At 43.0% G+C, this 26,472-nt stretch overlaps 1 protein-coding gene across 8 annotated transcripts in view; it reads right to left on the bottom strand.

Moving 5' to 3' along the window:
- Positions 1 to 26,472, bottom strand: part of Cpeb3 (cytoplasmic polyadenylation element binding protein 3) — a 188,147-nt gene that overhangs the window by 43,358 nt on the left and 118,317 nt on the right. For all 8 annotated transcript variants that reach the window (XM_059258700.1, XM_059258683.1, XM_059258692.1 and 5 more), the window contains 3 exons: positions 18,225 to 18,392; positions 16,715 to 16,804; positions 2,309 to 2,427 (listed from right to left, as the gene is read on the bottom strand). In XM_059258700.1, coding sequence (XP_059114683.1) covers positions 2,309 to 2,427; positions 16,715 to 16,804; positions 18,225 to 18,392 — 377 coding nt within the window. The remainder of the gene's footprint in view (positions 1 to 2,308; positions 2,428 to 16,714; positions 16,805 to 18,224; positions 18,393 to 26,472) is intronic.

Below are 26,472 nucleotides of genomic sequence, written 5' to 3'. Positions count from 1 at the left end.
TAATGCCAAGAAAGGCTGCAAAACGAGACAAAAGACCTGGAACCTAACATGAAATGCACTTCATTCTAATTAGAGTATCATCAGGGACGGATTTTCTTCCTATGTTTTATCTAAACTATTAATGCTGGAAACCCTGAGTGTGTCTGGGTCAATGAAACGTGTTTTTGATAATCACCGTCAGAACTCATCACTCTGAGGGAAACCACTCTTCTAGCTCAGAAAAGGCAAACTTCGATCAGGTAGGAATGTGAAGACACAATGAGAGTCAGTTTCCCAGAGACATTTCCAGGAGGGAAGATTGCACTAATTATTCTCAAAGTCCCTCAAGTCCAGAGCAATGCAAGTGCTTAGAGTTCAAGCAACCACTCCAAAGCAATGATGGTGTCCGCACTCACCTATGTGTGCAAGCATCCACTCCAAAGCAATGGTGGTGTCCGCACTCACCTATGTGTGCAACCAACCACTCCAAAGCAATGGTGGTGTCCGCACTCACCTATGTGTGCAACCAACCACTCCAAAGCAATGGTGGTGTCCGCACTCACCTATGTGTGCAACCATCGGTTTGCTCCCTCTCAAGAGATATCTTGTCCCGGTAAGGGTCCCCCTGCCAGACACTATCTCCTTCCTTCCCCTACAGAGCCAGTGAGGTGGAACTTCTGAGTCCTGAGCCCATCTCATCTCCTCACCTCAATTCTACAGTTTGTTCTCTATTGTGGACATAGTCACGTCATCATGAACCACTATCCCTTTGCCTTTTTACATATAAAAGGTACTTCTAGTCCTCTCCTACTACAGTGCATGGCCAGTCCTACCATAACCCCTCCTAGTTCACTCTCACTGAATGAAAGGTGCAGGACATCTCTGCAGACTGACTGTTAAGACAAACTGATAAATTTGGTAGAAACTTTCTACTCTACACTACTCTAAAGGACTTAAGTAATTTCAGGTTTATTTATTATTCCGATGGTGTATTACATGTTCTTCCTATCAGTAAGTCCCCATGTCTCCCACACCATGCACATACCTTTTAAATAAAGCTCAAAGTTAACAAAGGTTCCCCACTCTTTTCCTCACCTACTCTTTCCCAACCCATAGAGCCACAGTATCCAACACCGTCATTAAAAATTTGGCATTGGTCCCAGAACTTAACAATTACAGTGATACTTTCATAATGGCTAAAATCCTTACTTCTTTTTCTGTGTTAACCTTTCTGCCACGACTCAATAACCCCATTCTGTAATAATTTCCTCTTCTACTTATATACTAATTCCCTCCTTATAGGTGACCAAGTCTCAGGTGGCATTCTTCTACAAGTCGGAAACCGTTCTTCCCAGCAGGTGTGGCCTGAGCTGAGCTCTAGCTGTGCTGTCCTGAATTATAGCACTATGCAGGACTGAAAGCACCAAAGAATTATATCTGCACAAGTACTCACTCTCTACTGAGTGCTTCTACATTCATTTTTCTCTCAACAACCCAGGTTAGAATAACTGTTGTTCCCATTTTCTAGTTGAGAAAACCACAATTCACCAAGGAGAGGATGAATGACTTACTCAGAACCAAGCAGATATTTAAATAATAAAGTTAAGACTCAAACTTGGAATTTCTACATCTAAGCCAACTCTTTGCAGACACAGTGTTAAGAATATAATTAATCAACCAAGTGACCCCCCTGTATCTCTGATGGAAGTCTGCGGTGGTTGTCCTACGCCCTAGATATCGCTTCAGCCCCTTGTCCACTCCACATCACTGTTTTTACTATTTCCCACTCTAAGGAGCAAGCCTATCTCATACATTTGTTTACAGTTTCAGTGCCATGCTCTCTGTCCTGCCCTTCTCCTGGCCTGCTGAAACTGTCCATTTAGTGTGACCTGTTGGCCCACCCACCAGGTAGCCATGGATACAACCCAACATAAAGCCTTACATTCAGGGACATTTAAACATTATCAATTATGATATTTTAAAAATAAATTCCTCCTGTCCTTGATCTGAAATAATGACAGAAAAGAGCTGTCAAAGCCACTAAGAGCATTGCTCACCTCAATTTAGGGTTTCCAAACAGGAGTTAGCTTACCAAGCTGTAAGTGGGTATCAAGGACACATTTGTTTACCTATGGTCCCAAAAGTGTAAGATGAACTGTGAGTACTTTTTAATTAACTTCTCATCACTAGCAACAGTCCCAGCTCTACACAGCAAGGTTAATCCAGGTAAGAGGCTCCTAAATGAAGCACTTCCATGATAAGGAGGATGAACAGCTAGTCAACTGCATATGTGCTCTGGGAAAGTAGAAGCTGGCTACATATCACTTACCGGTTTATCCTTGATGGTGGGGCTGGACACACACAGGTACAGTTTCCCATCCTCTTCTAGGCAGGCATCTATCAAAGCTTGCACTGAGCTTTCTTCCTGGAACAGCAGGAAGGCATAGCCTTGGGGAGAACAAAACAAAGGATGGAAGAAATCAGTACTTCAACCTCAAAGCAATAGTGAAAATATTATCTATAGCAGGTGTGGGGGCTCACTCCTGCAATCCCAGTGCTCAGGAGGCTGAGGCAGGCGGCTTGCCATGTGTGCTAACCTGAGCTACACAAGGAGTTACAGACTAGTTGGGGCTACAGATTAAGCAACCTTGTGCTTCGTTGTTAATAAATTCTTAATAAACCCTGGATATTCAAATGGAGCAAATGGACTTGAGACCCCCTTGTGCTAGGCACAAAGTTTGGTGCTTAATTAAATCACATGCTACTGTGATGGCTGGGTGCTCTAACATCACTTTGTTTAACTTTCGTAACTACTCAAGGAAGCAAGTTCAAACACCTCTGTAGAATTTCCACAAAATAGGTCTTGACATCACTAATGAAGACAGGTAGACTCTGAATGATGCAAGCTACAAACAGCCAGAAAATAAGCATCATTTGCATCCATCAAGCAAGAGCCTTCACTCATGCACAGCAGGGATGGGTCCTGAGAATACTGTGCTATGTGAAAGGAGCCAGAAGAGGCAAATCAAGACAACAAACAAACAAACAAAACTAAAAGAATAAAACAAGATTAACTGCTACCTGTAACTAGACGGCAGGGGAATACAGTTTCTTTTTGAGATAAAGATTTTTTTCTAAAATTGATCCTAGTGATTGATGGTTGTACAAGTCTGTGAATACACAGAAAACTATTGAATAACACATATTAAATTGATGAACTGCATACTATGTGAATTGTACTTCCTCAAAGCTGCTTTTTATGGGTATTCACATGTCACTGCTGCTGTTTCCCCAAGGAATTACAATCTCCAAATGTCAATTTTTTTTCTGCTTAAAGTTTTTAAAGATTTTTTAATTCCTTCTTCGTAAACTCCGTATTTGTCTACAATGTGTTTTAATGGTATTTGCCTCTCTCTCCTCCCTTCCTTCCCTTCTTCCTCCTCTTCTTTTACATAACTCACTAAGTCCAATTAGGCCTGCCCATATGTGTACAAGTGTGAGGTCATCCACTGAAGCAGGACAAAGTAGTAGTGGCTATACTCCTGAAGAAAACTGAATTTCCACCCCCCACTAGGGGTGGGACTTTGTGAGATCCTCCCTAGTCTGTGCTGGAATTTGGACTGGCTTATCAAGGTGTGCAGGTAACCAAAGCTGTGTAGAGTTCATGAGCACAATGGCCACGTCATATCCCAAAAGACAGCAGTTCACAGTGCTCCTCTCCAGCCTTTGGCTTTTACATTCTTCCTGGATGGGTGTTCTCTGAGCCCTGGGGTTGGGAGGGGGAGGATTTTGATATAGATGTCCCATCTACGGGGAGTAGTTACAGCCACTTACGATCTTCACTTTGACCAGCAGACATCAATATTGACTGGGGGATTTCCATGAACATAGCTGGGGGTGGGGTTGTTTTGTTTTCTTTTTTTTTTAAATGGTGTATGTGATTTCCTTGTTGAGACAGAGTCTGACTATTTCAGGCTGACCGAGAACTGGTTGTGTAACTCTGGTTAGCCTCAAACTGGACATCTTCCTGTTTCAGTTTCTGGAGAGTTGGGATGACAAGCATGGACCTTTACATCTTGCTTGCAACGTAATTTTAAATTGACATGTGATAATTATACAAATTTGTGGTATCACATGATGATAATTTGACGCATGAACACAATGCATAGTGACCCAATTCTGATAATTAGTGCCTCTCTCAAACATTTATTTTATTGTGCTGGGAGATCCAAATACTTCTCTTCCAGCTCCTTTTTCTTATTAAAGGAGAACTGCCTTTATGACCATCATGTCTATGGGTCACTGGAATGATGAAAAGTTCTGGATTAGGAGTCAGGAGGCCTGGATCCAGGTGTGAATCCCAACATTTTCTAACAGTTAAGAATGACCTGATGACACCATGCACGGACACAGGCTCTGTGCTTCCCACTCATTCCATCTTCCTGGCCTGTGAAGTAGGCACTTTTTTAAACTGTTTCACAGTTCAGTGAATTGTGTGGACTGATTAAGTGGCTGGTGTGAGGTCATAAGTGGTGGAACCATGAACTTTAATAACAAACATTTCTGAGTCTCTTCACGTCTTTTTTTTCCCCCTAAACAATGAAGAAAACATTTGTCCTTTTCATCTTACAGTGATATTAACCTGTGAGATAATATTTGTAAAGATGCCTTGTAAAAGGGAGTACCACACAAGTGTTGACTTTGTTTCATGCATTTTTTATTATTTTGAATTATGTATGGGTGTGTGTATCTGCATGAGTGCAGGGGTGTTCGAGTCCCTGAAGTGAGAGTTACAAGTGGTTGTGAGCCTCCTGATGTGGGTTCTGGGAATTGAACTTGGGTCCTCTGAAAGAACAGCAAATGCTCTTAACCACTGAGCCACCTCTCCAGCCCACATTTCTAATTATTTATGATGTGTTTAAAATTAAAGTCGAGCTGTTGTATATGACCTCATAAAAATTAGAATCCAAGTGAATGACGTGTACTACTTTCTATTTGGCATTTACAAAGTATTTGGTCAATAAATGGAAGTATTCTAGATATGGAAAAAAGCCTTAATTAAAATTACTTGATGGGCTGAATAGTACCAGACAATAAAGTGACTAGATACCTGCTTTCAAATATCATTAGCCATTTCCACCAAGAGAGAATTGACAGATATGGTTTTATCTGCTGGTTTTAATACATACTCTTTAATAAAAGCCAATTATACCTATAAATATCGTTTCTGTAATCATAAGTTTAATGGCAGGTTCTATTAGTTTGAATTTTTTTGTTTTGTTTTAGCCAAAAACTCTCTCCATTACCTCTTGTGCTCTGAGCCAGTAACAGACACAAGTTCATAAAATGCCTCCAGTTTCAGTAATGGTGACTGAGGGGTGTGTGTGTGTGTGTGTGTGTGTGTGTGTGTGTGTGTGTTTGTGTGTGTGTGTGGTGGGGGGCTTCTAAGCCATGGTGAACAATGGGAAGCCTCAGCTCAGAGCCAGTCTGAAGGATGAGAGGTGGGCCCTGGAGGAACTTGTGGCCACTGCCACTGTCAAGACCCTGGGTTACATACAGAGTAGTAAGAATGAAATTCCTAGCTTTCCACTGGAAGAGTAGGGCTGGAACAGAGAAGGATTGTAGACAAACGTGGACTGGCAGTGCAATTTCCTTAAGGAGAAAGAACAGGAAGGCATAGGGCACAATTCCATCTTATTTGCCTAGGTTTTAGAAGGGTAAATTTAATTAAAAGGACTTTCTCTTTTAATGCCTGAGAACATACTAAGAATCACCTCTAAAATGTTCTTGGTTGCTTTTTAAACACAAAGCTTCCTAAGGTCTTAAATATGCTTTCATATTATAATTTTAAGTATTTGATCCCCATATAAATAACAATTATTACCAAGCTTACTATTGTGACTACCAGGCCTTGAGTGTTCAAAACATCCTAGGAACTTGGCTAAGTAGCATATTTGTTGGCTCATCTCATCTCACAGGCTTCCTGGGGTAAATACAGTTGTCATGATCACCGTTTCACAGATGAGGAATTTACGGGAATTCTCAGATTCAAAGCTAGAGGCTGAATCGAGTTAAAACTTAAGCCAGATCTGGAAACTCTCACAGTTTGTCACCCATTATCAACACTGCCTCATCTAAAAATAACAAGATAAAAATGTCACTAAGGACATTGTTACCCATTATCAACACTGTCTCATCTAAAAATAACAAGATAAAAATGTCACTAAGGACATGCCTTTAACATTTTTTTCTTTTACATGAGAATGAGCAGCAAGGTCCTGAGTCCTGTCACCTGGGAATCCTAGTGTTCACTGCTCTGGCCCAAAGTCAGAACAGGCTGCTTTAAGGCCAGCAGCTGCTACACAAGTTACAAAGAGCTACTTACTACTTGTTCACAGACAATGCCTTTACAGAGATGGAAGGAAATTATTTAATCTCCTTTTCAAGGAACTGATTTACATGGTGCTTGAGCTGAACACATAGGAAAACAAACAACATAAACTCACTAAGTCTCTAAGAAATAAGAAGCTAAAAGATGTTCTCTTTGGACACATATTGAGTCTGCACTGCCACGCCCACGACGGTGTCGCCCGCGTGACAAATGCCTTGGATGAGGTGGTTACGTGGGAAAGGGGGGCTCGCAGCCCTCGGGTCTATGCCCCTGGCGACCCCTTATCAATCTGCCCGAATCATGGTGCCAGGCTACACGGAACCACGCAAAATCTGCTTGCAGAGGCTGGCTGACACTCTGCCTTTTTCTCTTTGCAGCTGTGACTATTGCTGTTTCCTTGTGTATTGATTTCAGGAAGTTAACTCTCAATGTTCCTGATGTGCCCCATAAAGAGAATAATGATTCCTCAAAAGTGACCACAATACCCCCACCTATAATTCAAGCTTTTAGGCAAACAGTTAAAGAGGGTCCTAGAAGTTTGGGGGAATTTATGAATGATTTAGAGCAAAAAGAACTTATGACTCAAAGGGACAAAGATTCTAACAAAGAGAGAATAAAAGTAAAAGTCCAGGAACTCATAAACAATCCACACGTACAGCCAACAGCAGCTACAAGGAAACAGTTACAGAAATTAGCCATTGCTACAAGAATTATCCAGGGACAAATAGAGTTTCTCATCAAGGGCCGGTGGTGGCAACTCCCTAACTTTAATCCTAGATATAATAATTATTTGGAGCCATTGCCCTTTACGGGAGCTTATGATAAACATGGGAACCAATGGGTGAATCATAATAGCATGAAAACAGAATGGCATAAGTTACAGTTCATGGAAAGAATAGCTAGGTCCCAACCCCCCTGGTGCCTTCTCACCTGCAGGCAAAGGTTAAATATTTTCACACAAATGAAACCATGGTGAGAACGATGGTGGGAAGGGTTTAACTTTGATACAAAACAAAGGTCTAATAATTATGTAGAAGGAAAACTTCAGCTAGGGCCGTAATGTTCTCTATCTGGATGAGGAACCACAAAAGAGAAAATAACACCTGTACTCATGAGATCTGTTAGTCATTCTGAGAAAATTGTGTGACCACATTGTTAATTCTATGTCTATCGCCCCACTGGCCGATTGCCATGTTTCCTCAAATGAATGTATAAAAAACACTGCTTGATCTGAGTAAAATTACAGCAGTTTCACAGCATACTCTGGTGTCTGTGTCTGTCTGTCATTCGCCGAATCTCACTTAGACTGAGTACCTTCACCCCATTCTCCCTCGGTCTGGTGTTCCTACTGAGACCCAGTCTGCGGCACTGCACAAAGGCCAGATTTGCTCCTCTCTAACGTAATGTCTGCCACTAGAACAGAACTCAAGCTCTGCAGAGGCTTCCTATTCCATGAGGACATCAAGGCCACTCCTTACAACAGGCATGTCCTACCCATTTATGTAGTTGCTTTTGTGGATTTCTGACCAGATGTCACATACGAAGACCATGACAACCTTCAACAGCTCATCTCTTTTCTGACATTAGTAGGTCTGGAAACGGCCATCTTCTTCTGGGTCTCTCTCTCTGGTTCAGGGCAGCAGGCTCCTTGGCCCTGAGGTCTTTAGTCTCTGCAGGCATTATGGACTATTTAATCTCGGCCTGGACTGCTTCTGTGGCCTGTTTCAGACTCCAGCTCTTTCACTGGGAATATCAGACAGCCTAGAGCAGCTGGTTGATACCCTCAGCAACTAACTGGCCATGGCTGCCAGGCCTTGGCGGCCCAGGAAAACTTCCTAAAGCCAAGCAATGGTCCCTTGTAGCAGCTGACCCACTGCCCATGACCTGTACCTGCCTTTAAAATGTTATTGGTGATTTACATGTTTCAAGTAATAGCCATAAATGAGAAAAAAATTCCCGTGTATGGGGCTATGTCCTGGTTTGTATTCATAAAATGGTGACCAACAAACACACGGGCTTCTGATCAAGTCAGAGCAAGCCTGGAAAGACAGGCCCAAGCCTTGGGTAGGTGGGCAGAGAACTCTCACCTCACAAAACCCAAGCTCCCCACCCTCACACAACCTTCCTAGAGCAATCTGAAGGGCACCTCAGCCTGAGCTTCCTGCGTTCTGATTTTTTTTTAATGACACAAGCAGTCTGTTTCAAAGATTCTCTCTGACCTTGAATTTCAGGTCAGAAGACTTACCTGGTTTGCCTCAGGAGGTTTGTCTTTGGATTAATTTCAAGAGAACCAAAAATATCTAAGAGGTGCAAAGCATGATGGTAGGCATTGGTTCTACAAAGATGAATAACAGCAAAGAAGGAGGCTGCCCTGGAGAAACTAAGATTGCGTCATCTGTATATAAGGATGTAAATAAACGACTATTACCATGGAAAGTGTGGTGCTGCAGGTATGTCCTACAGAACACCAGTAAGAAACACTGCAGTAGATTTGTCTAAGCCAGAGAACTTACAGAGTGGAAGCCGGATCTAGCTGGAGAGGACTATTTTTCCAAGAAGCAAGGCCATTCCAAGTTCGGGGAGGAGCAGGCCATGGCATGGACAGGCCACATTCAGACTCGTGTATAAAGGAGCAAGTGAGTCATGAGTGAGAACATGGGGTTGGAGCATGTCAATCATCGCACCTGTCCCTGCCTGCTGCCTAGACCACTGAAGAACTAGGACTCTCCTTTATTTTCCCGTTGGACATTGAAAACCTGAACTCCAAAATGGTTTGAACTCTTATGTGCCCTAGGTACAGGAACTTATATTATACATTAATATGCAATGAGGTCATGGGGGAAAGTAGAAAACTCTCACGTAGAAACAGTATATTAGTGACTGGAGAGATGGCTCAGTAGGTAAGAGCACTGGCTGCTCTTCCAGAGGACTGGAGTTCTGTTCCCAGCACCTAGGGTGGCTCACAGTCACCTGTAACTCCAGCTCCAGGGGATCCAATGACATCCATAGGTACACACATGTGGTATACATACATATAAATTGAAAAAAAAAACATTAAGTCCTTAAGAATAAGAAATAGCCGGGCGGTGGTGGCGCACGCCTTTAATCCCAGCACTCGGGAGGCAGAGCCAGGCGGATCTCTGAGAGTTCGAGGCCAGCCTGGGCTACCAAGCGAGTTCCAGGAAAGCCGCAAAGCTACACAGAGAAACCCTGTCTCGAAAAACCAAAAAAAAAAAAAAAAAAAAAAAAAGAATAAGAAACAGTGCATTAAAAAGCTAAAGTACCGGTTTTAAAAACATTCTTAAAAACTGAACTTTGAGCTGGAGAGATGGCTCTGTGGTTAAGAGCACTAGCTGATCTTCCAGAGGACCCAGGTTCAATTCCCAGCACCCACATGGCAGGCTCACTCCAGTTCCAGGGGATCTGATACCCTCACACAGACATGCAGGCAAAACACCAATGCATGTAAAATAAAAATAAATAAATCATTAAAAAAACCCCTAAACCTCAAAGAGAGAAGAGAGATTATTTTCAGTAAGGAAGAGCTGATAGAGAAATCACGTTCTGAACACAGAGGCAGACGTCATGCTCACACAGGGAAAACACCAGGAGGGCTCCAGGGGAAGAAACTAGCCCACACTCAGTGTACACACGGCTCTGCAAACGGACTTGCTCACGTTCTGGGATTCCTAAACATGCCCCTTGGAGTCAGAACCAGATTTCTTTGTCTATGTTTACTACCTAGAGCTGAGACACACATTAGCTCCAGCCCATTTTCTGCCTCCTCTTACACCAGTAAGGGCTCCTCTGTGGGCTGGCTGTGAGTGGGAAAGGGTAGGAGTAGCTGGGAATGAACAAGGAAACAAGTTGACTGAGAAGCACCCCCAGAATGAAGACTGACAGCGTACTTTCTGCAGTCCGGGGCAGTGACCTGGAGAGTTAGGTTAAAGCTCTGTTTACGTAATCACACGTGCTCTGTACAATGAGGGCCTTGTGAAGTCTGCCGGTCGGTCTGTTCAAGTCACTGTCAGTTCTAATAAGTACCTGAGCAGGGAAAACTGCAACCGGGGAGTGTGGAGGAAACTGACCAAACCAGTTGGGTGATTTTTATTATTACTAAGTATTACATTTTTATGGAGTGCATGCTATTTCACACCTAACAATCCTCAGACTTGTGCTGGGGCTTTTGTGCATGGTCTCAGGGAATCTGGAAAACCTGAGACACTAGCTCAGATGAGTCCGCAAGGTTCAGAGATTAAATTCCTTAGTGTTAAATGTCACCCAGCTAGGAACTTGTTGGCACCCCTCCCTCTTGAGTCCAGACGCCTGACGTCTGTCCTCTACTCGTTGCTCTTCCCTCATCCTCAGACAACTGTCAGATGTTTTACCAGAGACACTTCCCTCAGTTGTGGTCTCAGGCCTAAGTCTAAAACTCTAAATTCTTCTTTCCTCTGGAGTTTAATGTCCTCATATTAGTTCTGGATTCTGCTGATGACACATTTTCTCTCTATGACAGTTTGTCCTATTCAAGACTATGGACACCTACTCTATTTGAGAGACAACCCAAGTTGACTGTCAATGTTCAATAATTCTAATCAGTTTCTCATCGCTCTTTACCTCCTCCTCCTCTCCCCGCGCGCTTGTGTGTGTGTGTGTGTGTGTGTGTGTGTGTGTGTGTGTGTGTGTGTGTGTGCGTGCGCGCGCATGCGTGCTTGGAAGCCAGAGGTCAACTTTGGGGGGCTTCTTCCTGGCCTGAAGTGTGCTGAGTGGGCCAAGCAGGCTGCCCAGCAAGCCCTAGGAATCCTGTCTCCACCTTTCCTGTGCCAGGATGACAAGCATCTGCCGCCACGCCTGACCTTTTTATGTGGTTTCTGCAGACAGCTAACAGGTCCTCATGCTTGCCCAGCAAATACTTTAGCAGCTGAGCCATCCCCCAACTCCAGTTTCCCATTTCCAGTCTTTTTACTCAATATACTCTTTCTTGGTCACACTTTCAGCCTTGGTCCTATCTAAACCCTGTCAGCAAGTCCAGACCAAAGCTAAAACATCCTCTCTCCGTCACCTGCCAAATTTGCATTTCATTTCGGTTTCTGAAATGTGCTCTTTTCCAAACAAAGTCCTCAATGGGAGTCCTTACAGTTTCCTGGATTAAGCACATGCCTGCCCTTTCCTAGCACCTCTGCCTGGGTACAGCGTGTACCACTGTGACCTCGTACACTGTCTCTCATTTCTGGAGTTGCTCAAGCTTGGTCCTGTGGCTTATCTGCTCCAAAAGCTCTTCTCCTTCCTGTACAGTTCCCCAAGCTATAAATGCTTCATGAAAACCAAATTCACAGCTCAACTTTAGTACAATGCTGAAAAGACAGGTGTTTAATGAAAACAGTCTAAGTGGGAATATACTATGATCTCGAAAGTAAAAATAGAAGCTGTTCCATCTGTCTCAACAGGACAAGACAAAAACCATCTCAGTACAGTACAGTGCAATTTCTGTGTTTTCACAAGAAAATCACTCCCTGGAATGAACACTGCAAGTAGATAACATATTAAAATATATTCAAAATTCACCAGAGTGTTAGCACTATCAGCCAAGACCTACATTTATGAAAGGAAAATAAAAGAGTATTACTCGAAGTATTTATTATAGAGTGTGAAAGAGTAACTACATGCTAAATCCACTAGGCTTCTCAACTGATCTGTTTACATAAGCCAGAAGGTGGAAAAACTTGGAATCTGAGACAAGAGCAACACTGACTTGTTTCCATTCAAAAGCAACACTGACTTGTTTCCATTCAAATTACCTACAAGGGGGAAAAATAAATGTGACGTTTGCAAACCATTCTTTCCAAAGTCAGATTTTAGAGAAACCAACAAAAAATGAAATAGGTGCTACACTCCAGCCTACTACAGCTCCCCAACATCCTGTGTCTGCCCCCGTCTTGTCCCTCAAACAGTTACCTCTTTAGCTGGCTGGCTCAAAGTGGGTCTGAATCCACGTGGCCCGCCTTCTGCCAGGCTCACAAACCATGGCCGTGTTACATAAACCATCACAACTGCATGCCTTATCTCAAGGTCAGCAGGTAAGCCAGCTTGATAGCACAGAAAAGCCCTGGGACGGCAGCTCAAACGGCCACTCAGAAGCACATGCTCTTGGTGCTAGAGAGACGGCTCTGTGCTAAAGAGCACCGGCTGCTCTTCCCAGGGGGCTTGGGTTTGATTCTAAGCACCCACATGACAGCTGACAACTGGCCTCCTGGCACTAGGCACACACGTCATGTGTGGACATATGCACAGACACACATGTGGACAAATATCCCCCCATATAAGATAGGATAAAAATATATGCTAAAACAAAAGACACACATGCTTTTCTGACAGTGGAAGGGAGTCATCACCTGGGTCATCCTGTATTTGCTGAGTACCTGGTTCTACTCTTGTATACCTGGCATGCACTGGACCTACGCCCTGGCTTGACAAAGCTAGCACCAGCTGCCCAAGGAAACTGTGGATTGCACCCTCCTTCATCACTGGAGGGTGTCGGAGGCATCTCCTGCCCAACCTCTGAGACTGGCTGTTGCCATGTTTGTCCCAGAAGCCTCTGCCAGCACTGGGAGTTCAGCTGTTCTCCATGGCTAGATCCTCTGCATGGCTCCTCAGGCTCCACGCCCCCTCCCAAGGGGTGAGATTATCACAGTCTCCGGAGCAGATGCCTCATGCAGAACCAGGACAGACAGTCCAGGATGGGGAGGCATTCTCCCCGAGACACTGAAAGAGGGTACACTAAACATCTATCACTAAGTTTGCCATGTCAAGTTATCTTCCTAGATGTAACATTCACAGCCCTGGGCTCCAGGAAGTACAAGCGAGCTGTTCCTTTATTAAGCAGTCAAGGAATCCAGGGTCTACCTTGAGGATAACTTACTATGTTATAGCTAAGTCTTAAAACACAAACTGGACTAACCACATTCCCCCTGGAATTCAACTAGAAATACGGAAACATTTGAGCTGACTCACGGCAGAAGACAGCAATGGAGACTTAGCTCCCAGTGTTCACATCTCAGCTGTCTGCCACCCCACTATAGCCTCCATGGCACCTGCTCACATCAAAGCTCCTCTTCTCTTCAGATCCTCTTGTCTCTTACAGCCACACCCTGCATTGAGGTAGTACTGTAGCATCTGTGATCTGTCCAGTCTAAAACTTCACTACAAAGCAGCTCATCCAGATACATAAACAGTGAGGTTATCACCAAGGAGGCAGAGTCTTCTTATAGCTAAACTACAGATAAAAAGCAACTCAGACCTGCTCCAAGCCTGAGAAATCTCCTTGGAAATATTCGAGCTTATGTGAGAATGACAGAGCACCAGGGTTCAGAAAAAGACAAGGACTACTTTGGCCTTCAAGCAGCTATGAAAATGTATATTGAGTCATACATACAGTTTAAATTACTAATTTCTATACGAATTATAGCCTTAGAAATAACATAATTTATCAGATTATATAGTCAAAGTACATCTCTTCTAAGCAAAAATGAATGAAAAAAATCTCTTCCTTTATTTCCCAGGTAAAATAATATTAACTATTGATCTCTCAGGTTCAAGCCAGTCTAATAAAAGCTATGTGCACTAATGAAAAGATGCTTCTAGAACCTGATGGACTTCTACTCTCTGAGCAAGTAATGAGCTTGTTCATCAACTCGCAAAGCTGTGGTTCATTCATCTAAAAAGTATTCAAGGGGAAACGTGACAGGCATGAAGATGCTTGGTGCAAAGCAGTGAACTAGGCAGGAAGGATCTCCTCGCTCTTACACTTGCGTTTGGAAAACAGAAACAGGGACTTCAAAGAAAAGTAACTTGAAGGTAAGAAAGAAATACGAGGAGAAGGGGAGTGGAGCGCTTAGGGGCAGCTACTTTAGATACAGAAGTCAAGACAGACAGCCGTTGTTGTCAAGGTGACATCTGAGCAGAGACCTGAGGAAAGAAAGGGAGCATCCCATTCAGAAATCTGGGGGAAGCCGAGACAAAAAGTCCCATTGATCTAGGAGGACTTTGCTGTCCAGTTCAAGGGACAGCAGGGCTGGGCAAAGTGGAGTATTTCTGTAATGCAAGTACTAAAGAAAATCAGAACATCAAGGTCACCCTGAGCTCCCTCATGAGACGCAAAGATAAGCAGTGATGGTAGAAGGCAACCAAGATTCAGCCAATTGGGTCTTACAGAAAAACGATGAACCATTTCAGGCACATGATTCAGACCAATGTGGCCGCTGGCTTCTGCAGAGGTCCATTATATACCAAACAAAGAAGCAAAAAGGTGAGTTCACAGCAGCAATGCACCATTTATCTGACTGGGAACTCAAGAGGAAACTTGCTGCAGATGTCCAAATTAGCATAAACTTCACAAAGAGATTGCTTTGGGAAGCCATGTGACATCAAATCCGGAGTCATTAAGATTTTCATCTCTAGTTAAGTAGCTTCTAATTTAGCCTAAAGAAAACAACTTGAAAGAAAAGGGCACAGGCAAGAATACATAAACATAAGCATTATTACTAATGGTCTAAATGGCCAGCAAGCAAATAAATTAGGTGTGGAATAGGTGAGGCAGCCACCAAAAGCCATTAGACACTTTGTGGGCATAAGAGATCAAAATGTGAACACAAGACTGCATCTTAGCTGTTATACTCCCAGCCCTGTATGCATACATGCATATATACCATACACACGTGTACACACGTGCTCACATGAATGCACACACAGGCATAAAGCCTACAAGGAAACAAAAAGATGCTGACGGTAAGTTCTGCTCAGGAGGCACCATCATTCTCACTGCTCAGGGAAAGCTGCAGCTTTGCTCTGGTTCTATCACTCCATCATTCTTATTGAATATTATTTATAATACCAAGCATTTGACAAGAAGGCCACGGCCATCTCTATTTCATGATCTTAGTAACTATTACTATAAAATCTACTTATTTGTTCATTTTCCTCTCCCTTCTCAAAAAGATGACTCAAGACACATGTGTCTCCAACCTGTCTCTGCTCCCAAAGGCCTGACTATAAACCAAGTGCCTGTGCCTGTAGGAATCTCTACTCAGTTCACATATAAGGACAGATCAACGCTACATCAAATCATCAACATACCAACTTGGTTTTCTCTCTGGCCAACAACGCCATCAGTCTACCATTTAGTGGAAGGAATTTTAATACACCATGCCATCAAACGTCCTGTCATCATGACCTCTCCATCACTGGAACCAGTGATTTCTTTCTCCTATTCTCACTGCTAGTATCCTAGATCTTCATAACTTCTCTACAAAACTAATCATGAAGCCTGGTGGTGGTGGTGCACTCGGGAGGCACAGGCAGGCAGATCTTTGTGATCTCAAGAACAGCCTGGTCTACAGAGCTAGTTCCAGAACAGCCAGGGCTACACAGAGAAACTCTGTTTCAAACACTAAAACATCCGGGCCGTGGTGGCACACGCCTTTAATCCCAGCACTCGGGAGGCAGAGCCAGGTGGATCTCTGTGAGTTCGAGGCCAGCCTGGTCTACAAAGTGAGTTCCAGGAAAGGCGCAAAACTACACAGAGAAACCCTGTCTCGAAAAAACAAACAAAAACAAACAAAAAAAAGACCCCCCAAAAAACCCATTAAAACAAACAAACAATAAAAAACCAAACTAACCATGAAAACCACTCCTTTGCTCAAACAAATGAGCCCTCAGTGATACCTGGGTACTATGCAAAGTATTCTATGTGCAATTTTTTGTTTAAGCATAAGAGAGCATATGAAGACATAATCATATCCTCATTTTTTAGATGAAATTTAGGAAGATTAATAGTTGTCCATCAAGGTGTGGAACAGGAATACCATGCAGGTTGTTTGTTCATAGTCCATATTTGAGATCACCAGTTACTCAGCTCAAATATGGTTAAGGTTCTGACTTCACTCATCTTTAAAGACCATCCTGAATATGTTCACCTCTGTGATATCCCTATTTCTAAATTTGAGACTAATACAATGCAATTAAGAACTTTAGACTCATAGCCATTTACGCTGGCACGTACCTGTAATCATACCACCTAAGGAGTTCAAGGTCATCCTCAGATACATATAGAGTTCAAAGCCAGACCATGTCTCAAACATTCAGTGCAGGAGAAGAAACTCACTGGTAGAGAGTTTTCCTAGCATGCATGAAGCCCTAGATTCCATTCTCTCACACATACTGGTGATCAGTGTTATTTTACTTAGGGAAAGGGGTCAACAGCTATTTCAAGACTTGTAAGAATGCCTTATACGGAGGTGTCAGGCAGCCTGGCCTCTGACAGACAGGGTGATGTCTTGAGTCCATTACCTTTAGGAGGGAAGTACGACTTGCTCTCTGCTTTATGAGGCCAGTCTACCACGAGAGGTCCAAACCTGCGGAAGCTGGCAGTGATCTCATCTGTAAAACAAAGAAGGAATTTAGCAAAATGGAAAAAAAACCAACCCTGCAATCATAAGAAACATAAAATATATCTTTTTACTTTAAAAAATGCTTTGAGGTACCCCCCTCCTTTTGCATTTATTTTCTTTTTAGAGCTTTTCTGAAATATCTTTACAAAAGTAAAATCTGCAAAGTGAAATGCCATTACTCGGGAATACATTTGGTTATTAGCTTCTAACCACGAAAAATGTTTCTAACTCTAATTCCTTTCCTTTTATTACCAATAAACTTAATAAGAAAATCTAATACTAGCCAAGGTGATCTCTATGTCAAGCAAAACAGGAGATTCCAAAAATGGGAATGTTTCTCTATTTTTAGAAAAAAGGTAAAGATGCAGAAAATGTTTCAAATATAATTTCATGGACAGGAGAGATGGCTCAGTGCATAAAGGCCCATGCCACGAAGACTGATGACTGAGTTCAACCCCTGGAGCTCATATGGTAGCAAAACAAATTATCCTCTGTGCTGTGGAATGCACACTACTCCCCAAATAAATGAACGTAAATTGAAAAGCTGGGAGGTGGTGGTGCATGCCTTTAATCCCAGCACTTGGGAGGCGGAGCCAGGCAGATCTCTATGAGTCGAGGCCAGCCTGGTCTACAGAGCAAGATCCAGGACAGGCACCAAAACTACACAGAGAAAGACTGTCTTGAAAAACCAAAAAAAAAAAAAAAAAAAAAAAAAGAAAGAAGAGAAGAGAAAAGATAGACATATAATCATTTGTACGGAATCTCTAGGATCATAAATAATTCTATTGATGAGGAACAGGACAACAAAGTAGATGACACTATGTGGTGATGTAAAAGGGTTAAAAGTCTATTGTCTCTCCTATATCTCCATACTGCCTTCTTTACTGAGATGAGACTTTACTTGCAGCTCAATTATTTTCTCTCTTTCTTTGGACTCATAGAAGACTGTGACTTTGTAACTCCTTGGATGTAGGTTATCATTCTATCAGCAATGGCAAGAAATTTATCCTAAAGAAAATCTAATGGACAATATTAACACAGACAGCTAGAGGAAAATGAGTCTGTGGCCATCTACAACTTGAAAGTAGTAAGTCTAAAACTATTTTTTAGCACCCCAACACACACGTCATGAAAGGGCTAAAGAAACCATGACCTATTTAGATTAACATTACAGCTGCACTGACCAAGCCAGCCAGCCAGTGTTAGGAAGATTTCCACAGCACATCCAAAGCCTATGGGAACTAGAGTAGTTTTTTAAGTTAGCTTTGTCACCGTTCAATTTCATTTACACATTCAATGTGTGTTTATTGATGTCGCCTGGAGAAGAGTCAGGGTCCGAGCACAATGCACAAAATGCACAGTGCATAACAGTTAGCTCTCGTAAAGTTCTTAATGAATGCATGTGGTACCTTCATCGATGTCAGGAGGAAGGCCTCCAACAAACACCTTTCTAGAGTAGCGTTCCACTCGTTCCCCATTTTGACATCGAGTGGGAGAACTTAAGCCAGATGATAAAGCCTGATCGCCATGGCTGTCATCCAAGAAGGCGTCTTCAAAGGGAAAGAGAGAAGACCGACCTGAAACAAAGCAGCAATTCCTACAATCAGAATGGCTTCCCTAGCAAACAAGGCTCCATTGTACCAAGTGAAGCATACAAAACACAATGTACCTGGAGGTACAGCTTTTCCAAGAGAATACTTCAACTGAAGATCACTAAGTACAGCCACGTTTACATACAACACTGAAATAATATCTAAGGAGGAAACATCAAAACTGCATGCCTTCCTTGATAATTACACTCATACAGTCCCCATCGCAGCTACTAAGTGTATATCCTCAGAGGAAGAGGGGCACACATACAAGCCTCAACCCTCGCTGAGGAGTTGTTGGCAGTTGACAGCTGCATGGGGAGGGAGAAGCATCTTTCTTTGGGGATATGTCCACTGGTAGGTGAATGCACCCACACCCATATGAATATGGGCAGCACTAGTTGGACTCTATTGAGTGGGAAAAAGGCCAAATAAAATCAGGAGGGGCATGTGCTGGGGGTTCTGGAGGAGTAGAAAGAGGGATAAGATCAAAATAAATTTTATACATATATGACATTCTCAAAGAATAAATAAAATATTATGTTACTAAAAGAATACACCTATAGGTTATTTTTTCCTTTCTTCAATCATTTTTGAAAGTACGCAGGACAAGCAATATCTGTGTGTGTGTGTGTGTGTGTGTGTGTGTGTGTGTGTGTGTGTGTGTGTATTTCCCCAGATCTTTATCTGCTCTTGATGATGACCCCAGGGGTACAGTTGTAAAGGCTGGCCCTGAGGACAGAAGCTAATGATGTCTCTTCTAATAGCAGGGCCAATGATGCTTTTCCTAACATGCAAACATACTCCAATTTGAAAATAGGCACACACAACAATATTGGGCAGGATGTATAAATGAAAATACTAAATCAAGATGTGTTAGTATAGCATGGCTATAACTATGACTATTACTCTATTAACATTATTATTCTACACTGTATTTTAATCATTCAACAAAACAAAACAAAAAGCAGAACATCGTGGCACATGGATTTAATCACAGCCCATGGGAAGTCATAAGCAGGAAGATCTCTGTGAGTTCAAGAGCAGCCTGGCCTACACAATGAGTTCCAGGTCAGTCAGGGCTACAGTGATGCTGTCTCTCAGAAAAACAAACAACAAAATTCCCATGGAATTATTTTCCTTTTGGTTTTTTGAGACAAGATCCTTCTGTGTAGCCTTGGCTATCTAGGAACTCAATACATAGACCAGGCTGGCCTCAAATTCACAGACATCTGACTGCTCCTGGATCCCTAATGCTAGGATATGAGATGTGAGCCACCATGACTGGCAATTATTTTCAACTGGGCATTTCAAAACAAATCCCAAATTAAAAAATAATTTTTCTTGTTTGAGTCTGTGAGTTCCTGGTAAAACTTTCCACTAGGTTCTACTGTCTTGAGCACTCCAGCTTTAGAGGAAGGTGGGAAGAAGGAACAGAGAAGAGAGAGAAGATAAGGAAAAGGAGGAGGGGGAGGAGAAGGAAGAGGAGAGAAAGCAGAAGAAAGGGAGGGATGAAGGGAGGAGAAGAAACAGCAGCAGGAAGAATAAAGGAAGAAAGCAGAGAAGTCCATCTCTAAGACAAACCACAGACTTTTAAGGAAATAAGCACACAAAAGCACCCTCCCATTTATTCAATCCTCTTTATTTCCCTGAAACCCAGGTTCTGTATAACAATAGCCAACATTCAAAAACAGAATATAAATAGTCTTAGAAAAATGGTGAATATTTATTTTACCAAAAAGTAAAAACATTGCTAATATAATCCTGTTATATTATGCGCAACTCAACGGTGCAGGAAAGGTACTGTTCTAAAGTTTGGAGTTAAGAAATAAAAGGGCCAAGAGTGGGGATGGCGAGCTTAATCCGCTCTTCCCAGTGTAGCTCCAAAGACACAGTCTGTGTCATTTGCTCCTTTCCGCTTTCTGTCTGTCTGGCAGGAACAAACAATAGGCAGTAAACTGTCGTCCCTTGGTGTTTGTTTTGATCACCAGGAGTAAAAGAAACAGATCTGGGGCAACTACAGACAAAGTGAGCTCCCACAGACATTTTCTGACAGCAGCCAGGTAATCATGCCATGCAGTCCACACTCTGAACCTCATGTTCAAGTCAGCAGTTCCTGCAGAATGTCTCTTCCCACCTCTTCACTTCAACACAAGAACTATGAGATGGGCCAAAGACAAAAGATGGAGAAGAGGCAGGAATGGAAAGCTTCCTGTGTTATGGTCTGCCCTTCCCTCATGAGAAAGCAAAATGCTGTTCTGCAATAAAAAAGCATTAACTTACTCCCAGCATTACCCAGAACTAAGATAACAGAAGCCTTTAACTCAGTGGAAACTACTTGAGGGAAAATGTATCCCTCTCCCAAGAGCAGCTAAGAACCCCCAGACAAAGGAATCCCAGTCTAATGAGGGAGCAGGCAAGCACACAGGTGACTATGAAACAGTAGGTACTGAGGAAGCCAAGAGACAGTGTGACCCTCCTGTGGTTTGCAAGAGGGCAGTCTGCAGCATAATTTTGTGGAGTGTGAGTGAAAAGACCAAAGACCCACAGAGAAAATAGCTTCATAAAAGCTCCCGATCTTTCATTTAAATCTGCTCCTCTCCAGCATTCCTTACAATGTCAACACAAAGGCCATCTGGGAGACGGCTCAGTGGGTAAAGTGCCTGCCTTACAAATATGGGAACTAAAGGTCAGAGCCTGAGCCCCTGTATAGATGCCTGGTGGGCACAGTGGCCCACCTGTAACCCTAGCATGTGGGAGGCAGAGATGGGGGATCCTGGAGCAAGCTGGCCCGCTGGACTAGCACAATCAAGAAGCTCTGGGCTCAAGTGAGAGAACATGCCAAAATATGTAAAGTTCAAGGTGGAGAATAATCAAGGAAGTCAGCTAACATTAACCTTCCAAGAACCTGCACACATGTACACACACATCCACAAACACATGAGCTCACATACTACACATTCCCTACACAAGTAGAAAACAAAGACCTTTTATACATACCTGATACAATCCAGAAATTTAGTATTTAGCCTGGATATTCTTTCTCCCTCCCTCCCTCCCTCCCTTTCCCTATATCAAATCCATTTCTCACTAAATTCTACCAATTCAATATTCAAAATACAATTTATTTTAATTCCTGTCCATCACCAGTTCTAACACCCTGTCCTTGTCTCATGGTCTGCACAGCTGCAGAAAACCTTTCCCCACTCATTTCTACCTAGAATTCAACAATGCTTTCTAAGGAAGGGAGGAACGGAGGGAGGGAGGGAGGGAGGGAGGAAAAACCTGAAGTAGTGATTTTCCAGCATTAATCTGAACACATAACCACACCCTCCCAATCTTGACTTCAAAAGCTCCCAATGACCTTCCACTGTCTTTTGGATAAAGTACGAAAACAATCACTGCATTACGACCAAGTCCCTGACACAGAGGCTGCCACTCCTTGCTAAGTAACCTCTCTAATCACAGAGTTCCTTTGGGTTTCCTGATTCTTCCTCCTTGTCACGGGTGCTAAGGACACAATGTTCTGCTAACCTTTAAGCATTCCTTTCTCCAATCACAGTTAAGTCTTTAAACGCACCACACATGTGCCCTGGCACCCACAGAGGCCAGAGTTTTGCACCAGAGCCCCTGGAATGAGAGCTAGTTGTCAGCCACCACATGGGTGCTGGGAATCAAACCCAGGTCCTCTGCAAGAGCAGACAGTGCTTTTAACTGCTGAGCCATCTCTCCCACCCCATAGTTAATCCTTAATTCTTTCGGTCTCAGCTGCCATCCTCTTGTATGGAACTGTACTGACCCTTCAGATTGTGTATGCTTCCCATCCATGCCTGTGCTTCTCCCTCCCCTTTCCCCAGTTAACACCATAGCATTTCTCGAGTATATGTTTCCCACCCAATTACACTGTAATTACCATTAGGATAGGGACCAAATTAATCTGCAACATTGTATCTGGGGACCCAAAACATGTTAAATGTGAGGCAACACCTAAGGAGCAAAACTGTGTGCAAAGCTCCAGTAATCACAGCACTTGGGGGAATGAGGAAGGAGGATCAGGAGTTCAAGGCTTGACTGGATTACTTTAGTGAATTCTGGACTATAGCATGAGACTATCTCAAAAACAAACAAAAGAAAACAGTATGTACAAAGACAGGCGTGCCTCTGTGAGCATATATTCAATGAGCATAACACAGGGATCTGGTTATATAAGAAATGTGATCATCCCCTAGGTGTGGCCTTAACTGTTGCTGCTTTTCACCTATGCAAGATTATAGTCTATACTTAGTATTAAACCAAGTTCCCTCCTCCCAAATGCAATACTTCATTCTAATACTGGCCTTTTCTTTTCTTTTTCTTTTTCTTTTTTTTTAATTTAAAGATAGGATCTCAGCTGAATGGTGGTGGCACACGCCTTTAATCCCAGCACTCTAGAGGCAGAGACAGGCGGCTCTCTGTGAGTTCAAAGCCAGCCTGGTCTACAGAGCAAGTTCCAGGACAGCCAGGGCTACACATAGAGAGAAACCCTGTCTTGAAAAACCAAAAACCAAAAAACCAAACCAAAACAAAATCAAACCAAAAAACAAACAAACATAAAGATAGTGTCTCAAACACTCCAGGCTGGTCTCAAACTCCATACTGAGGATGAACTTAAGTTTTAAACATTTATTTTTAATATGTGCGGGTGTTTTGCCCACATATAGGCTTGTGTATCATGTGAGTACCTGATAAACTCAGAGGCCAGAAAAGGTACCAAATGCCCCGGAACTAGAGTTACAGATGGTTGAGAGCTACCATGTGGATGATAGGAATCTAACTCAGGTCCTCTGGAAGAGCAGCCAGTGCTGAGCCAGAGAATATCTCTCCAGCCTTGACCCTGAACTTCTGCTCTGCCTGCCCCTACCTCCCAAGTGCCAGGAAGGATACACCACCACACTTGGTTCTATGTAGTCTTGGGGACTGAACCCAGGTCTCCATGCATGTTAGGCAAGCATTCTGCCAACTGAGTTCCATCCTCAACAAAACCGGCTTTTCACGGATGCCCTGAAACTGTCACAATCGTGTTACTCTACTTGCTGCTGTGTCAGATCACGTCTCTAAGCTACCTCTGACTGTGCTTTGTCCCAAAGCACACAGTAACTTCTATCACTTCTACCGGCCATTTGAACCCGGGGAGTAGCGGGATGAGTTGAGACTATGAAGAAATCAGTGACTATCCAGATGGGTAATGAGGAAGTCTTCAACCAGAGCAGTGAAGAAGTGGCAGATATCCGAGACATTCTTGAACAAATAGAACCTTGTTTCTTGTGACCAACATAACCACAGCTTCCCCAGAGGAAAATAAAAGCAAGCTGTAAAACTCTGGACAGTTTTCAAAATCAGCTGTGGGAAGTTAAGACACTTCCTGAGGCCTTAAAAGCCAGCCTCTGTCTTATTAGCAGCACTTAGAGTGGGACAGGCCTTAGTAATGAAGGCAGACTTGGGAACGAAACTGCAAATAGTGAACACGTAGATGTTGTTTCCCTAACTGCAAGAAGGCACTAAGAATATGGGTTCCAGAACCCAATCCCGAAATCCACTAATCTCAATTTGTGGCCATCAGGCTTCAAAATCTGCACCCTGACCCCAATGATTCCTATGCTAAAGTTTAAGAACCACCCAAATGATACTATCTGTCTGCAGCAGGCGGCCACTGAGAGAGAGCTGTGTGAAGTGATTAGAATTTAGGAAGCATCCAAGTTAAGGAAAACATGGCCTCATGATTGAAATATAAAATCTTCAGTCAGCTTTACTGTAACATGACTGCCTGAAGTGCTGATAAGTAAAACAACAACAACAACTACCTGCTATAGGAAACACTTGGAAGAACAACTTGTAGGGTTAAGGAGGGTTGAAGGGATGGTTCAGTGGCAGAATACTTCTCAGTTTGCATAAGGTCCCAGGTTCAAGATCCAGCAGGAAAAAAAAAAAAATTGTCAACCGGATTTACATAGAGCACCCCAGGACAGCCAGGACTACATAGATCTGCCTCCAAAAAATAAAGAAGGAGAGCTTCTGTGGGCTACAGAGGCCTCAGAACCTGACAGCCATCGTTTCCCTCTGACTAGTCATAAGCTCCTGAAGGACTGTTTACTTATGGGACTATCAGTGACAGAAGAGGAGGCTGGAGCCACATGCCTGATTGTGGGTGCTGAGAACAGAGCACCATGAATTTAGCACTTTGTTAATGTGAGGGGGTGACTTTTGAACTAGCTGACCAAGAGGCTAGTGTTGCTTTCATTGCTGTGGACACACACCAGGGTAAGTGAGAGCACTAGTACTCTGAACAGTCCACTGAACCCTCCTGAGGCTTTATCCATGGACTCATTTGGTTGGAATATATCCACACTCGAAACAAATTGTGCCAGACGGGCTGTTTGGCACACGCCTGAAATCCCAGCACTTGGGAGGCTGAAGTAGGAAAATCTCAGGTCTGAGGTCAGCAATACCCCAACTTACCCAGGTCAGCAAGACCCTACCTTAATGTATATAATAGTAAATAAGAGTGATTGGGTCGGGGATGTGCTGGGGATGGGCTACATGAGATACTGTAACAAAACAAAGACAGACATTCCCAGGGAAACTGATAAAATTTCGGTTCCTGGACATGTTATTAGCAACTGAAATCTTAAGAAGCTGCACATGCGCTGTCCTACGTTCCTGCCTCACTATCTAGCACCCCCTTCCCCCACATATCCCTTTTCCTTAAGGGAAACATTCCCTAACACCAAAATGCTCTGAACAATCCACATCATGTCTTAAAAGAAGTGCACTCCTATGTGAGGATAATAGAAGTCTGAATTAGAACCTCAAGATACTCCCACAGAAAATGCATATTCGATATTCCAACAGAAGGGAAAGGAAAGGCTTCTCGACAGTTCTAACTTGGCCATGTGACTTTCCACACTCTGCTTCAGTATACACTCTCAGTTACTGTCCAGAGCATAGTGTCTGAGCCAGTGAGTGAAGGAATAATATGAAAGTGTCAGTGACCGAAAACTAAAAGACCCCAGAATGAAAGTACCCGGTGCCCTGGAAGTGCTAGGAGACAGGGAAGCTTCTTCATGCTATTCCTCCCCAGGAAGCTCCTTCCTGCAGCAAATGATGGGGAAAGCAGAGCCAGTGGCCATGCCGTGCTTCTAAATATGTTCAAACACGAGCTCTCGCTGAAGCCCCTGCCATGACCCTAGCTGCCCAGGGCACCTTCTAGTCCAATCCTTGTATTTTCAGAGATCAGCTGAAGAATTTAACAAAAATGGATAATGAGAAATGGCTTCCTAAAAATAAATAAATCAAGTATCTCCATGGAAACTGAAATTGTTTCCAGCTTAATCTCTACTCTTCCACTTTGGAAAAGACAGATCCCCTATCAGTGTCTTCCTTCGTAATGTAAGAACCGATCCAGATGAAAGGCTTCTAGATCTCTAGGGACTCCAGGCTCTTTATCAAACACGTTTTGTTTGTTTATATGCTTGGATCTGCTTCTTTGTTTTCAGACAGGCCTCACTATGAGGCCCAGGGAGGCCTCAAAATCTTGATCCTGTCTCAGCATATTCAGTGCTAGGATTAGAGGCACATGCCATTATGCCCTGCACAGAAATTTTACATGACAAAAATAGACTTTATATTAAAAAGTGATATATCTTAGGCATCATAAACTTATAAGCAAATTCTTATTAATTACTTTTTGTTTTTTGGAGGCAGGATGTTATTATATAGCCCTGGCTGTCCTAAACACACTACATAGACCAGGCTGTCCTCAAACTCAGATCTGCCTGCCTCTGTCTCTGCCTCCTATGCACTAAGATAAAAGGTGTGTGTCAACACATCCAGTTACAATTAAACTCTTACTATCCACCCTAAATTCTCTTCTCCCACTGCCATTTCAAGTCCCGGCATGACAATTCACCCCACAGCTCCCACCAGAACCCAGACATCACTCCGGTCGCCTTCTGAGTGACTTGTCACACTCAATTCATTGACATGATGTCATCCTTCCAATTCTGTTGCTTCTCTCCAGAATACACCATTG

The sequence above is a fragment of the Peromyscus eremicus genome, chromosome 1 (assembly GCF_949786415.1).
Source record: "Peromyscus eremicus chromosome 1, PerEre_H2_v1, whole genome shotgun sequence".
Taxonomy (NCBI): domain Eukaryota; kingdom Metazoa; phylum Chordata; class Mammalia; order Rodentia; family Cricetidae; genus Peromyscus; species Peromyscus eremicus.
Note: the sequence above shows the minus strand (reverse complement) of the source record. Positions and strands in the feature narration are given on the sequence as shown.